Genomic DNA, 17,678 nt, shown 5'->3' on the forward strand with positions numbered 1-17,678 from the left:
TAATTCTGCATTTGATGAATAATTTAAAATAATGTTTGAAGTTCTAAATTTAAAATTGCTGTTAGGAAAAAAGATTAAATAAATAAACCTAATGATTTATTTTATACATAATTACAGATCCACCTGTCGTTAGCGTTACTTTAGGAACTGATGTTGATCCAGAAAATTTAAAAGAAGGAGATGATGTAAGACTGACTTGTGAAATACGAGCAAATCCAGAAGCCGATAAAATCATATGGTACCACGGTGTAAGTTTTGGAATTATATTTAATATATTCTTTAATGTACAGTATTAAAATTATATATATATATTTGTTTTATATGCGTTATGATCACTCCTACAGGAGAATAACACCTGAAATAATAATATAAATATTGTTTCAAACAAAAAAAAACTACATTTAATTAATGAAAAAAAAATTCTTCTGCAGTTCTGGGCAAGATCGCCTTTTCGTTAATTTAATTTGTTTGCTTTGGTTTTATATTACTAACAATAGATACAGCAGATAAAGAAACGCCAGTTTCTAACTTGCAATATCATAACGAAGTACGCTTCTAACTTACTCCACTCAAATTTTTTAGATCTTAAATTGAGCCTTACTCAAGAACTACTCAACCCATCTTCATAGAATTTTCACATGCAGAACTTCAGATACACTACCTGAATATCTAAATTTCAATGAAATTTCTCCAGTAGTTTTTGAGATTTTTGAACCAAAAAATGTTATGCATAGACTTACTATATATATAAATTTATAAAAGGAAATATCCGAATTTAAGTAAACGGTATTTTTGTTTCTCTCATACCTCAAAATTAAAAGAAAATTTATTTTCACTTCCCTCGCAACATGCGACTGAAAGTAATATCGTACTTTTCATCAAAAAGTCAGTAAAAACAGGAAGTTATGGGTAAATTTAGACAAATTACATAGTAATAACCATTATTCTTTTTAAATTTTTACTAAAGTCAAATGATTTTATAATACAAAAACAATGAATAACAGTTAATAATATTTTGGATTATAAAATATTTAATATTTCGTTTATGAAGTAGGAAACGAACAACAGACGTATTGTTATCCTACAAATAGCTTATATTGATAAATTATAAATGGTTTTTTTTTTTATGATATCGATATCGTCAGATGTTAGGGTGTAAATAGTAAATGCTTGAAAAACGTTTTGGTCGAAGAAGCATACTGACTGATCCAAACAAAACAAAAAAAAAGTTATAAATAAAAAAAATTCGAAAGATTTATGATATTTGGTAATAAAATTTAGAGACTATTACAATGGACTAATATATTAAAGAATTTAATAATATTCACATATATCCCATTATAAACGTATTTCATTAAGAAGAGGCGACTGTTGATTTGGAAAAGATTACATAATTTATAATCTATGACATATTCTAAAAAAACAATTTCATTGTATCATTAATCTATAATGCAATAAACATCTGATGTTGACACCGCATGGCTTCATTGTACGTCTATTAAATTACATACACACATTAAAAAAAAAGCACATACATACATTATACCGAAAATAGTCAAAATGTATTCAGTGGTAGTCAAAATGAATATTTTCGTTGAAACCTGAAACCGAAATTTTTTGCGATCACAATACTTCCTTTACTTCGTACAAGAAAGTAAAAATACAACGAAAGTTACATTAGCATAATACATTTATGTCTTCACTTAATATATATAAATACGAGTATATAAAGAAAGAAATTGTAAAATATAATAACATATATAATTTCAGATTTAGTTGTGATGTGAAACGTAATAATCGTATAACGCAATAGAAAAATAATCCTTTTGGCACGCCGGAAGGCGGATGAAGATTTCATTGGTGGTAAGTAGGGAATAAAAATATTTCCACCTTAACGTTAAGAAAAACTACAAATTTACTCAATACGACAGTGGTTGAAAAAATTTCATATATTTAGCCTACGACAAGCCCAATCTTCTTACAATTCTAGCAACATTTTGGTCATCCCTTGCCAAACGGGTTGGTCATATTAAAATTTGTTTCAGATAGACGTTTTAAATAATGTTTAGAGAACTAACGATACTTTAGAACGATTTTATACTGTGCCTATTAAGGGAGGTATGATTAATTTTTTCTACGAAACCCCATTTATTCAACCCCTTGGGCCAATGGTTTGGTGATATCATAAAACTTTAGTTAAATACGTTTTAGTCCTATATTCATAGAATAATAGGATTTTTAAACCATTTCGATATCTTACTTAATAAGAAAGTTATAGCGATATTTTGCTTTTTCGAAAATACCCCGTATTTCCACCCCCATGGTCCTACTTTGGCCGTTAACAAACTCGACCGAGATTTTGAGTCAAGTTATTTTTTAAGGAACAATTTGAAAGTAATTGGCGCAATATTACGGCAATTATCGTGTCTACAAGTAAGTGAAATATATATATGTATCTATAAATATAAAATTTTGAGCTGACGGTGGTTTTGGGGCCTGGGGAATGTAAAACGCGAAGATATGTCGAAATTTTCCGGAAGTCGAATCATGGTACCGATTACAACAGGTAGCTTTGTTATAAAATCTACCTAAAAACAAAAAAAAAAAAAAAAAAACATGTACTATGTTAAATAATTTACTTTAATTCAGATAAGTAGCTATTACATTTTGACTTTTAAAAAACCTTTAGTTAATGGAATAATTATCCTTAGAAAAAAATTCTTTTCGAGTTGACTATAACGAAAGATATTTTCGGCAATAAACTAAGGATTAATTAACATAAATAATAAAAAAAGAACAAAATTACCGACAATTCTTAAAGATATATACCGAGGATGAACAGTTATGAAACTGTACTGGTAATTATACTAAAATTAATTTTTTTAATGGCATACAGCTGATCAAAGGAACACAATCGAAATAAGAGTTTTTCATTTTTATAAGTAGTAACTTTTACATCAGAAATTGTTTAAAAATGTTTAACGTATATAATTTAGTTTATTTAGATTAAAATACATTAGGAAAATCTTTAAACAGTTATATAATAAAATGACAGCATAACCTAAAAATATTAAGGTGTATCGTGTTTTAGATAAGTAGAGAATAACATACGAATTGAAGCTTTATCTCTACCTTTCTCTATTGGTCAATTTACTATTATCATGATATTTTTAAATGTATTGCAATATTTTCCCGATTTATGCGTTCTTCTTTGTCTGTTGACGCGTCGCTCAGATTATAATTTGAAAAACTCTTTGTAGGCATGCCCATTCCTTCTTGGATTGATATTTTTTTTCAATTTAAAAAAAAAATATATATATATGAATGGGGAAATTTTTATAATGAAAAGGATAATTTTTGTTTTTTATATTCTCAGTATATAATTTTTGAAAAATATTTCAACCGAAAAAAGTATGAAAAATTAACGGAGAAACAATTAACCTAAGTAAGGGTTTGTTAAAAATTAGAAAAATGCTTCCTACTTAAAATTACATGTATTATTAACTTTTAAAATAGGTTTCAATAAGCTTTTCCAAAGGATAATAATTATTAAAATAAATAGAATTTTTAAGTGGTTTCTTTGTAAATATTTTATTTTTACGAATTTTTAATTTCATTATCGAATTCCATTGAACTTAAAACATTGTTATGTTTAATTTACTGAGCACATATTTAACTAAAAGATTTCTAATGAAAACTTAAAGCAAATAAACATGAAAGTAATTTTTGTAGAAAATATTTCGGGAATTTTAATCTAGCTTTTCACTTCCTTTCCCTCCTAATCATAGTTCCTTTAAAATAATATCGGCCTTACGTTGTTTTATTCAATCAGTTGTGGTATATGGAAAAAAATTGAACTTGGTCAAAACTCATTAAAGATTTGAATTGCTTCTCCCATAAATTTACCCCAAATATTTGAATGAATTTTTAAGTCATGAAACAATATAAATTTGTATATTTTTATTTAAAAGATTTATATATTTTAAGCCCGTTATTAAAAAGTCTAAATGAACTCAATTGGCCTTCATTACTGGTGAAAGATAATTAATTTTAAAAGGTTTTTGGAAGAAAAAAGTCATTCATTTTAAAGTGAGTCGTTAAATTTTTAATAATTTTGAAAACTGTTATAAGTCACCATTAATCAGAGTTTACAGAAATAAGGGTAACCTCCAGTCAGTCTAGAATTACCGATCTTAAAGGGGATTTATATTTAACGAAGTAATTAAAAAAAATCGTATATAACCATTACTCAATGATAAAATTGTTTTATTTATTAATATTGTCATCCGTATTTTTGAAGCTCTGTATTTTAATAGGTTAAAAATTGTATTTTTATCTCTACGTTGCTATACTAATTTAAAAATGAGAAACAATTTAATTTTTAAATATGTTTAATAAAATATCAAATTACTTTTTAATATAAGGTTATAAAAAAAATGCACAAATAAGGAATTTAGTTAAGATTAAAATTTCCTCCCTCTCACTACAACTCTCTCTCGTTCTCTCTCTCTCTATACAAAAGTTTTATAATATTTACAGATTCTTTTAATTAATCTTTTAAAATATTTGTTTAATTATTCAACTTATTAAATTATAAATAAACATTTCTAAATACATAAAAATGTAGATTTTTTTAAAGATCAGTTTATAAAATAATTATAAAAATTAAATTATCAGTTTTAATTCACGATGATAATTAAAAAAACTACAGCCAGAAAAAAATAATTTTAATTTTACATGATTGATTACTTAAAAAAAAATATTTTTAACAAATAAATTTCACAAGTTTTTTCAGTCGTACAAAAATAAATAAAAAAACATGTCTGATCGATTTATACGTTGAATTTACATTATATGTACACGCGCATTTCAGTTAAACTAACAGCTTTAATTGATTCATATTTTATTCAAAACGTTTAAACCAAAAGTAACGACCATTCTCCTCACTCCAAACAGAATTGTTATAAATACATTATTTTTAAACCGTTCAAATTCAATTAATAGCGAACAAAAACAAAAACAAAAAAAACAATTTATACTGTTTGTTAAAACAAATTTCTGTGTAAAATGTGTTAAGAACAAAAATGTACACAATTTGTTTAATTAAATTTAATTTATCTATCATTTTACATCCTTTACAAAGCTGAAATAACTTTTACTTAAATTTGTTGTTTTTTTAAAAAAATAAAATAAAAAATCTACCAATACAAAATAATATTTATTATAAACGTTACATATTTTAGTGTTTTTACTAATATTTGAATTTACAATTTTGTTTTTTTTTTACCGAAATTATAGTATTACTTTCGGTTCCACAGTGGGATTGGAGAATGAAATTGGATTGATTTTTGGCTCGAAAATCACCAAACCTATCCGATAAATTTCATTGAAATTTAACTATGTTGTAGTATATATGAAGTTATACATGTGAAAATTTGATGAAGATTGGTTGACTTGTTCTTCGGTTACGTTCAGTAAGGTTGACAATAGACAACATAACCTCAGTTTGAGGTTATGTTGACATTACATTCGTGTATTTTTTATACGTGTATGTGCAGTGAGTCACAGGAGTGCGTAAGTTGATACTTGATGTTTGTGTGTAATTCTACTCGTTAACTGAACGTATGTATTGCATTGTACTTTGATAATCAGTGCGTTTCCGACGGCGAACTAATGAGGCGTCAGAAACGAAAAATCGGTGTTCTTGGGCTAAGTTTTTCTTACATAAAGTTTTCTTTCATTACAGAAATTCATAATATCATTGTCAAGTATGAACTATTTACAGATATACTGAAAAAGTATAAAATTATGTAAATTTTTTAAAATCGAAGTATTCATTTTTTTGAATAAGATATGGAATAGCAAATTATTAAAACTTTGGTTACTGGTTTTTTGTTTGAAATATATTACTGAAAAAAATATACACAAATAAATAAATATCCAACTGATTTTATGGTATGTTGGTTGGGAAAAAAGAATAAATATATTGAGGTTAAAAGGAAATAAGACCTTAGATTTTTGGAAGTATTCAAAATAAGTGATAAATTTTACTCAAAATAAAGAAAAATTTAATTTTAATTTTAACCTTTCACTTATTTGACGATACAGAATTATTTTAAAATGTTAATTATAATTGCTGTTTTTTTATTTTTATAAAGAAAATATATTCTCATTAGTGCTGAGATGCAAGCAAAGTACTTCGCACGTAATGAGTTCCTTCTAAGACCTCTTGGGGGTTTACTCTACAGGATACTTTTTTTTTTCTCCGGGTAAATTTAACCCTTGTATTTAAGAATTTGTTTCAGTCTTATGTTCTTAGTTTTATTATTACTTTTTAATGATTTTTTTATTAAAGTAACGTCATTTTCAATTCAATTTTTTAATAATGCACACTTTATAAAATAAAAAATAGAAATTTGAATTACTTAATTTTTTCTTTAAAATTTATTTTTTCTCAAAAAACTATTTAATGTAAAATCAAGAGAATGTTTTAAAAAAAGTTATAAATTATATTAGCATTGGTCAAAACCAAAAAAATTGTAAGGGACTTGAAACTAGGCACAAGTCATTTAAGAAAAACAGCTCTGCCTTGTCTTAAATAATTCCCTTGCTATGCAGTACTACCGGTATACAGTGTAAGTTCTACCTGTTTACATTCTACCTATTCCGGCATTCATTTTTTATTTGGGCTTCCCATGTATTTCCTTCTCCTAAGTCTGTACTTTCTGATTAGGACTGATAAACGTTCTTCTTCCATTTTATTATATTCATTCTACTTAAGTATATATTCATTAATTCTTTCATTGAGGAGAAATATCAGCAACTCTACTCGAATATCCTCGTTTCTTAATGAATGAAATCGAGTGAACCTGTTGATCAAAAGAATCTCATTTCTGCTATTTATTTTGCTCATTTATATGTCTTTCCATTCACCCAAGCCTCCTTAGTTTACATAAAAGAAGAAACAACCATTATTTTATAAAACTTCAGTTTATTAACCTATGAATTTTAAGTTTGTTAAGTTATATATTTTTAGTAGAAGCTTAATCTATAAATTTAGAATAAAATGGTTAATTCAGACTATTGATTATTTAGAAGATAAATTATTTCAGGGAAATTATTTTAGTGCTGTTGTTATGGATTTATTTTTGCTTTTTATGTAACAATATCCAAGTAATCTATGAGTCTTCGGATTATATTAATACTAAGAGAGAATAAATTATGACAAGTATTTCCTGTTTTTGTTTATGTAAATATTACTTTTTGTTCTTAAAAAAATCCTTAAAAACATAGACATGCGCTATTTTATAAATACAGTTGCGCATTCACAAACATATACACACTGAACTCGATTATAGATAATTTATTTACATTTGTAGGTTCATACTAAACTCAATATTTATGTGTATATCATAAATCAAAATGAAAACTTCTCGATTGTTTGTTATAATAGACAACAAATATTTTATTTTATATATCTTTAGGTAACAAAATCATAAATACAATAAAAAAAATAATAAATTAAAATAAACACAAAAAATAATAACATTTCGTTTCGCTCCAAATTCGAAGTTTTATCAAGTGTAAGTGAAAAACACAACCTACTTAACATATGTTCAACAATATTGGTATGGTCTTATTATTCAGCCAAACTGGAAATTTTGTAACAAATAATTATAAATTATACACATACGAGACCTAAATAGCAATTCATTTACACAATAATATCTAATCCTATATAATTTATCACTCAATTTAATTCAGATAAAATATATTAGATTATATTATCATATGCCCAACTTATTCCAATAATATCTTTTCTGTTGTTAATAGAATTTTTACATTTGAAAATATGAATCATTTCAAGTATCAACCTCCTAGTAATATTTACATCACAATTCTAAAATTTTTATTTGCTCATAACAAAAAGTGTGTTTTTCTTTTTCATGAAAAAATGTGTTTTTTCATATTATTTTTCAGGCTGTAATTTCATGTTTATGGTACTTATGGGCCTCCAAACGCTTTTTTAAATGTTGCACGGTTTGCCCTATATATTATCACAGGCAATCATTACATTGAATACTATATTACTGTATGTGATGAAAACGAATATTAGCACTATATAACCATTCACATGATATAAATCACTTTTTCAACTTAATTACACTTTTCAAATAAATTCTTTTTAATAAAAGAACTGTTTTCACTCTTTGAATCTGTATTTTTTTGATGGTTAAAATATTTCAAATAAATGATATTGAATAAATATAAACAAAACTAACAATTTAAGTAAAAGAAATCTGTCTGAATTTGAAAACTGTCCTTGAATTCAGGTAAAAGTTATAATATTAAATTTATAATTTATCTTGTATAATATAGGATATCTTCTTTACTTTTGTATATTGTAGGATATCTTTATTTTATTATTTAGTGAATATAAGTTTCAGCAGATTTCGATTGTAATGGTGTTAAGATAATCATACTTTTCTTGAAATTAATTCTTTCCTCTACAGTATAACATACTTTCATTGTATTGTTTTCTCGAACAATCATTTAAAGTTATATATACAAAATTAATACAGTTAAAATTTTTAAATATTGTGCTTAATACATGAACCAAAAGTAGAGAAGAGTATTCACTCTTCTTTGTGAGAAGAGTAAATATTGAAATAAGAAGAGTTTATTACTAGAATTTTAAACATTTTGTTATTTATTCAGAAAAATTACAGAATTGAATCATTAAATGGGTATATTAAAGGTATCTGAAGTAGACTGGTATATGCATGTAATGGTAGTTTGTTTTTATTAGAAATGAAAGAAATAATTATAATGATCTTTCTATTCCTGTCTTAGAGCTCATCAGCTTTCAGATAGGAATAGGAATAGGTCATCACCTATTCGTATTCCACTACTATTTCCCGCCATAGCTCACGATCCTCTGCCATTCGAATGAATCTACCTAACGTTGCTCCAGTCGCCTCTTCAGTCTGATGCAGGCATCTTTTGGGCGATATTCCGTGTAACCTGCTGTCCTCCATTATTCCCTGTATTAATAACTTTTCAAGATTTTCTCTGGCCTTACGGGCTATAAAGCTGAAAAAGCGGTAGATGCGCTGGAAGCATATTATGGAAAACCTCCTCTGTACACCTAGCTTGTTTATATGTGTTACGTGAGTTGTTCGTCCTCTTTTCCGTCCATGCGACGGGGAGCATTCTTCTGTAGGCCCACATTTCAAATGCGTCAGTTCTCCTCCGGTCTTCCACCTTGATGGTCCAAGTCCCAACGCCGTACATGACTACTTGGAAAACTAGACCAGAAGCAGTCTCAGCTTTGTATTCCTCGTTATTGCTCTATCCTTTCAAATAGCTGTCAACTTCGTAAGCGCCTCATTTGCCAAGATAATACTTCTTTGTAATTCAGCCAACAAGCCCCCATCTTTAACTATGGTGGATCCTAAATATACGAAACGGTTCACCTTTTCGAAATCACACACCGACTGAAAGATAGTTGGTTCTGTCTGCGACCAAAAATTTTTTTTTTCAGATGTTTAATTTCAGCTTTAATGCCTCACTTTCTTGGTGACTCCATCGAGTCTCTCCTAATGAAAGAAATGCGAAGTTATTATTCTGTAATTAAAATATTTGTATTTTGTTAGGCATAAATATGAAATATTTTACATGAAAAGAAAAATATGATTCTTTTTTTTACTAATTATGATATTCTATTTCCTTTTTTATTTTTTTAGTAGTGTTGAGTGTCATTCATAATTGCAAGTATATGCTTATCATAAAAACGATTATACGTGTAATTTTTGAGAAGTTTCACAGAGAACTCGTTATTATGAGATTGATGATGTGTTCCAATTTACCTAGGATTTATTTAAATGTAATCGATCGTTAATTAGCTTTGGAACAATAAAAAAATATAAATAATAGGAAACGCAGATGTTTAAAAACGAAATAAAGACTTTAAATTTGGTGTTACGGAAAATTTGAAAAATTAACTGTGTCAGTATTGCTTTGAAACAATACTTTTATGATAAATTGAAAAAAGTAACTTTTTTTAAATATAATAAAACTAGCTAGATTGGTGAGCTAATAAATAAGAGATAATTTTAGTTTAATAAGTGACATTTTTGAAGGAAAAATCTCTACGATGAAAATAAATTTAGTAGGTAGTTTAAATTTCATTAAAGATGTTAGCTGTATTACTACCGCAAGAATTGGAGATGCAAAAACAATGTAGTAGTTAATCCTTTTATAGACGTATAAAATAAAATGAAAATGGAAAAAATTCTTTAAATAGTATATATCATCTTTTTAATTTCATAAAACCTCAACAATTTTTATTAATTACTCTTTTTATAATGTACAGTGTGGTTAAATAGATTATATAATTTATAAAAATTATAGTTATATAAAGTATTATTAAAAAACATCACAAAATATAATTATTAATTAAATGGTGTAAAAAAAGTTTAAAATATGTGTACCAAATTTTAAATACGGTTCTGACAACTATAATTTACTATTTTTTGTTTCCTCTTTGAAAATTTAATTATATAAGAGAGGAATATAATAATATACTTTTCTACCCGTATTTACAATCATTCATGCTTGCACAATAATTTCAAGTCTTTGTCTGAAATTTCCTTTTTTTTTAAATAAAGGTACATAGAAAAAATCTAGACAATAGATGTCTAAGTGAAGTGTAGGATAAATAAAAAATAATAATAATTCATCAATATTTGTGTTACGTTAGTATAAAAAAAAAATTATTTTAACAGAAATTAAAACGCCCGGAAATTTCATTTTTAAAAGAAAAATTTTTTATAACATTAGTAATTGTTTGTAGTGAGTAAGAAATATCATTTTCTTTGTTGGATAAAAGCGTGTATAAATAAACATTGTAACAGTTTATAAAAATCATTGAGCCCTGGAATTAAATTTTGATGTTAAATTTGAATATTATATAAACGGTTAAATGTTGAAATAAAAAAACATTATATGCAAACATGAACTAAATAATAATGGAATCGGTTTTCGACGTAGCCCTGTAGGAAATCACTGGGCTCCACTCGAAAGGAAAAGGTTGCTAATTTGAAAACCAAATTAGGCTTTTCACAAGTCCATTCAGAATGAAATTCAATGCATTTTCATGAAACACTTTCTGAGCGGTTTGACAATTAGCATTTTTATTTGTATTTTCAAATTTCCTTCCATTTCACTGTAAAATTTAACCTCTTCGTGAATACTTCGTAATAACCCAGTAAATAAATGAGCTTTTTCGTTAATGTTTATTTATTATTATCTTGATTATTTTTATTTCATCGTTTAAGTGATTTTTTTTCTTTTTAAATTACAGTTCAGTCTTTTAAATTGATTTAAATTCTGTTTGTTTGAATGAAAGGATTTTTATAAATTTTAATATTGAGTGCATTATTACCTTGTACATTCAGGTATAAAACCGAATCGCAAAAAATTAAACAGTATGGAGGGAGAAGTAGATGAATTATAACAAATGATTTCATACAATTTACAATTAATGATTTTCAATCATTCAAAATTATTTTTTTCTTAAATATTATTGTTACCTGAAGTTGCTATTTTTTTTTAATGAAAATGTTAGGAAAAATCTTTCTTTAAAAGGGTATGAATAAAGAGTATAAAATAAAGGAAAATATTACTTAATGTTTTTGTTCTTTTTTTAAATTTAAACTTAGAGCGAATTTGTTTTCTCAAAAGAAAGAATGTTTTTTTGCAAATAATAAATTAATAAAATATGGATTCATGCCAGAGGGATATTCGATTTCGAAGTATATTTTTATACTTCTTCAATATTTTTGTGTTTTTCTTTTACGTTTATTTGTCTATAATTAACTTTTTAATTCTATATCTAAAATTGTGTAAAAAGATATATACAAGAACAGATTTGTAAATAGTAAATGAAATCTCACTGCTCTTTTGATGCAGAAAAATAAATATTTTCTTAGTTGTAATATTTAAAATAAATTATAAGCAGGTGGTTTTATTTTAAAAAATAACTTTTGCTATTCTTTTAAACTCATTTATTTGATTAAATGAATCGTGATATAAAAGATAGACAATAAGAAAATTATAAATATTTATATAACTTTGACATAATGAAATAGAATACATTTCATATCAGTGAAATAAAACACAAATTTTTAATAAATGGTTGTTTGTTATTTTGCCAAGAGCAAACTTTAGGAAGCGACAAATTTTCGATAAATTGTAATCTCTAACTTTTTCAATAAATTTTTTCCCTACTTTAAATTTAATTATATTAATTTTAGACAAAAAACAAATATAATTTTTTTACAATTCATTAATAACAAACAATGTGAAGAACATTATTTTTTCAACCGATTTTTCACAACTAATCAGGCAATTCATTAGTAAAGTGATTATTATCAATATTGCCAACTGTTGTAAAAAGGGTTAGTAAAATATTTTATTGACTGTGCCGTAATTTTTTAAACAAAGTGATTCACGAAGAATATAATTTTTTCAGGAAATATTCTACTGGTGAAAATATAGAAAAAAGTTCATGTAAACATACGCGTAGTTTCGGAAACGCTTTGCTAATGAGAGTTGGCTGACAAAATATTTCGCCCTAATTTCTGCGCCTTCGATAAAATAAAGTCAGACTGTAATTCTAGGAACCTAAATTAAGCCGTAAATTTAGTTGTTTTATATGAAATCTGACCTAAAAAATTGTAAAAATAATACCCAAATCTTTATTTTTAGTAGTTTTCGAGAAATCTGGAGTGAAAGACAAATTGATTGGGGTCGAAAAACACACTTTTTTAAAATTTGAAAACATATTTGGAAACACACACTTTTATATTTAAGAAAATAAATTTCTTTAATAGGTAATAATCACATAAAAGTTTTAAAAAGAACTTTGTTGATAAAAATTTGTGTAAAATTGTATGAATAAAGTTCACGGAAACTAAATACAAACATAATAATTTCGAAGTTTTTACAATTAAAATATATCAAAATGTGGAAAATTATTTTAAATCTTATCCTATTCAACTCGTTGCAGTTTACTTTTTATATGATATGCATAAAATTTAACGTATGATGATTAATACTTTTATACGTAGAACCTCTTTTTATGAGGCGACTGTAAATTTGAATATCTGTTACTGTGCCATGTCTTCAGTACATTTTTTTGTTTGGAAATATATGTCTTTTTAATGTAGTATTTATAAGTTATTTCAATTTAATTTAGTGTTTGTTCATTGTCAGCACTGATTTGTTTAATGATCTTACGTACACTCTTTATTGAAGTTTTAAGTACAATATCTTCGGAATTTTTTTTTTATAGGAATTTTTACGGGCATCGACTGCTAGGGTCATTAGCCCTCGTCACATTCTTTAAAAGAAATTAGTATCACCATCAGGATCATCATATGTAAGGGTGTAAAGGGCCCTTCAATTTTATTTAAAAACACAACCAACATAAAAAACATTAAGACACAACTACAACAAGACAAAACAACACTTACGGGGTGTGAAGGGGCCCCGATATTAAAATTTGAGATAAAGTTCTCAGAAAGACCACCATGAAATTGAAAGTACAACTTATCAATACCATTTCTTTCTTCTACCTGTCTAGTTTATAGTTTGTTTAAGCACCCTCGGGGCGACAAGAACCGCCGTGAAGCAGTATATTAGTCACGCCAGGATGCCGTGGCAGTTGACTCCTTATAAACAGGCTACAGGCATCCATTGCGCTTACCCATAGCCTCGCGTCCTGTTTACCCTTGAGGGTCCCCCATGCCAACATTGGACACACCCCAACTCACTGCTCTTGAATGCAGACGAGCCAGGATGGACTAGGCAAGAGGGCTACCTCCCGTCACTACATGTGCCACGCTTCGAGACTCCCATATACATAAAGAATTCCACTTAGAGATTCGTTAACACAGCTTTAAAAATTTTTTCAACTTTTACAGACTTCTAAGAAGTCCACTGGCGTGTAAAAATGCAACTATCATTTTCTTCATTTCCATTATCCAGCAGTAATGTCACTTCTTAGAAGGAACCTCTTTCTGAGGTCCTTATATATTGTACACTCTTCTATTAGATACTTAATTGTAAGGGTTTTATTGCAAACACCGCACATTGGTCTCTCTTCGCCGGTTAACAAATATCAATTTGTTAATCGCGTGTGACCGATTCTAAGTCTGGTCACAGTTACTTCTTCACGGCGAGTCAACTTAAAGTAGCTTTTCCATTTATATGGAGAAGTTTTCACTGAGTTTAATTTTGTATTTAAACTCCTCCAATCAGTATTCCATTTGTTTCTTACTATGATCGTTAGACAGTTTTTAACATCTGCCACTCTTACAGGAAATGCATCCAAATCATCGCAGACTGTTGCCTTTCTGGCAGCTTCGTCTGCGCTTTCATTACCTGTAATACCAGCATGGCCTGGAGTCCATACAAATACGCATCGCTGTCCTCGTTGGTTTAGAACATAAAAAAATGGACAGGATGTTTGAAATTAGGACATCCTTAATGTTTTTGTTCCGAATTGCAGCAAGTGCACTTAGAGAATCGGAACATATTAGCACTCTCTCTTCGCAATAATGTTCTGTGAAGCGAAGAGCTTGCTGAATAGCAGTATGTTCTGCCGTATAAACACTGGCCATATCTGGCAGTTTCCAAGAATGGGCTTCTCCATTTACATATATGGAGCATCCAACACCAGGTTCGGTTTTAGAACCGTCAGTATAAATTCTAATATATTCTTCATAACTACTGACGGTTGCCAAAAATTCCTGTTGGATGATCATTGCTGGTTTCTTTTTTATTTCTCCCTGAGAGAGATCCAACCTTGTATTTACCGCTGGCAAGAGCCATGGCGGTATTTCTCTTCTGGAAATTGCTAGAGTCTCCGGAATAGCAATTTCGTATTTTCTTCTTAATTCGTGGTACCTAATTCCGGCTGGTCTGGAATAGGTAGCACGACGTTCGTATAATGCAGCCATAGGATGATTATTAAGAAGTTTGTTATTTATATGGGTAGGAAAAGCCCATATATTTGCTGCGTATCTTAGGAAAAGGATCTCTCTTCTATAATGTAGTGGCAGTATTCCGGCTTCAGACATTAGACTAGTCGCCGGACTTGTGCGGAAAGCGCTTGTTGCATATCTTATTCCGCTACTGTGAATAACGTCTAACTTTCTTAGATGCGACTTCCTAGCGGATGAATACACAATACATCCGTAGTCTAGTTTTGATTGAACCAATGCCTTATACAATCTCAACAATATCTCTTTATCTGAGCCCCAATTAATGTTCGATAAACATTTGATAATGTTTAGGGCTTTTTTGCATCTAACACTAAAGTCCTGCATGTGTAATCCCCACGTAAGGGATTTATCCAATACTAGTCCTAAAAATCTCACATTATCCTTATATTGTATTGGATTATTGCCGATTGTCAACGTAGGACTTTGATGAGGAATTCTCTTCCTACAGAAGTGTACACAGCACAATTGGAATCTTATTACCTGAAAATATTGGTAATTTTTTATGAATACAAGTTAATATATGAGAATAATACAAGTTGTAAGAGTTATATATTTTATTTTTTATGCTTATTTCTAATTTTGTTTTGTGTTTCACGGAATATTTTTTCTGTATCAGTAGGTTACGATTGAATCTTTGCATGATGTTTTACTGTACTGATTAAACTACATATTGTTGACTCGTTGTCCAAATTCTAATCTCCACATTCAGCTTTCTGGACACAGAAAGGAATTTCTATGAGGCATTCTCATACATGTTACATTTACTAACATACACACACCCTTGTCAGCTATAACTGTACTGAAAAACAATAAAAAATAAAATATATTTAATTATACTAGTTAGAAAAAACATTCAAGAAAATTGTTTAAGTAACACAAAAACCAAGATATCTTCTTGCTTAAATAATAAAGAACATTAAAAAATAAAATAACTTATTAAGAAAACATACACATGATAATGAATGATAATGATAAAGAAAGCGTGATAGTGATTCCTTTATTTATTGTAACAAGGAGCTTCATAATTAGCCATGAAAAGATTTTCTGGAAAAATTATTTAAATAATATGAAAACTAGTATTAAATTGTTTATCAACCTTTAAACTCTAAAACGTTATTTTTTTAATGACTTCGTCGAACAGATTAACGAGTATTTTTTGAGTTATTCTTGTTCAACTTCAAGAAAACGTTTTTGATTCTATTTAAAGTAAAAATTCCAATTTATTCCATGTAATATAAAAACTACAAAATACTACGTTTAAAATGTTACACGGATATTACTTGGAAACCGTTAAAAATAGCTCGTATATTTTAACAGGAAAACGAACATATTTTTACCTTAATATTGAGAAAATATTTCTTGAAAACATGTACAGTAACAGCTTTAACTGTTGGTAACATAAAATATAGCCAGGATCTATACTTTTCTGTCTTAGAAACCTGAATTCAATAAAGAATTTGTGTTTTTTTTCTTGTTATTGAATAACAAACTCAACCTTGCATTGATAAAAGTTTGCTTCAAATGTGACTGTAGAAAAAATAATATTACTAGTGCAACATTGCGATTGTTTCGTTTAAAATTAAGCTGTATTATTACATTGGTAATAGAAATTTACTCGTTAATAATAAAATTCTCGTTTTTTTTTATTTATGTGTTAAAATATAACTTTTGGAAAAGATATAACCAACAAAATTTTATAATAAAATATTTTTAATAACTTATTATGAAATAGTATATTTATCGCCTTTCCGACTATCTTCAGTAAATGCTATTCTCATCCTGGTATCATCTAATATCACTGCTCTTTTTAATTTTTCAGAAATATGATGAATCGAATCCGAGTTATGTTTTTCATTTATAATATCGTTGTTATGTGTTTTAGATTTTAATATGTTCATGTGTGTTAGTTTGTGATCCTTTTTCTGTGTATGTTCTACCAAAAATATCAAGGTAATTGTTAATATCGGTGAATTTGTGATTCGCATCTACGATATAATTGGACAAAAGTAGGCTCCATTTTGATGTGAAAGGCTTTGTTAATTTAATATAGTTTTTTTTTTATATAAATATAATTATTTTAATATTTTACTGAATACTATTTTTTTTAATATAATTAAGAAATCAGAAATGATTTTACTTTTACTCACAATAGTTAGGATTTAAAAAATGTTACAGTTTTTAAGCATTTGCGTTAGTTTTTTAGAGTTCATTTTATTTTATTTGTAATTATTATTTATTTTATTTTAAATAAGTTTTAAAATTATACATAGAAGTTTATTTTACTGTTTAAAAGAAGAAAAAAAATTTAAAAAAACTGTCGTATGAAAAATTATTTAAAAAATACGCAAAATGAGATAACCCTGCGACTTTATAAAAGTAAGAAAAAATAAGAAATTATATTAAAAAATACTGTAAATATGGCAGAAAGAACTGTTTCTTTCACCCAAAGTTTACAAAATAATTTTACTGAATTTTTTCGCGAAAATGGAAGTAAGTTATTCGTTACGTAATAACAATCGAAAAATAATAAATGATGATAAAAAAATAAAAATATATTTGAATTATTTACGTAGACAATGTATTTATTTTATGTTTAACTTTACTGTA

The 17,678-nt window shown here is 27.3% G+C and overlaps 1 protein-coding gene across 1 annotated transcript in view; it reads left to right on the plus strand.

Moving 5' to 3' along the window:
* Positions 1-17,678, plus strand: part of side (motor axon guidance molcule sidestep) — a 458,315-nt gene that overhangs the window by 320,408 nt on the left and 120,229 nt on the right. Inside the window, exon 9 of the mRNA XM_075367132.1 lies at positions 118-248. Within this exon, the coding sequence (XP_075223247.1) occupies positions 118-248 (131 nt within the window). The remainder of the gene's footprint in view (positions 1-117; positions 249-17,678) is intronic.

This window comes from Lycorma delicatula, chromosome 5 (genome assembly GCF_047948215.1).
Source record: "Lycorma delicatula isolate Av1 chromosome 5, ASM4794821v1, whole genome shotgun sequence".
Lineage (NCBI taxonomy): Eukaryota > Metazoa > Arthropoda > Insecta > Hemiptera > Fulgoridae > Lycorma > Lycorma delicatula.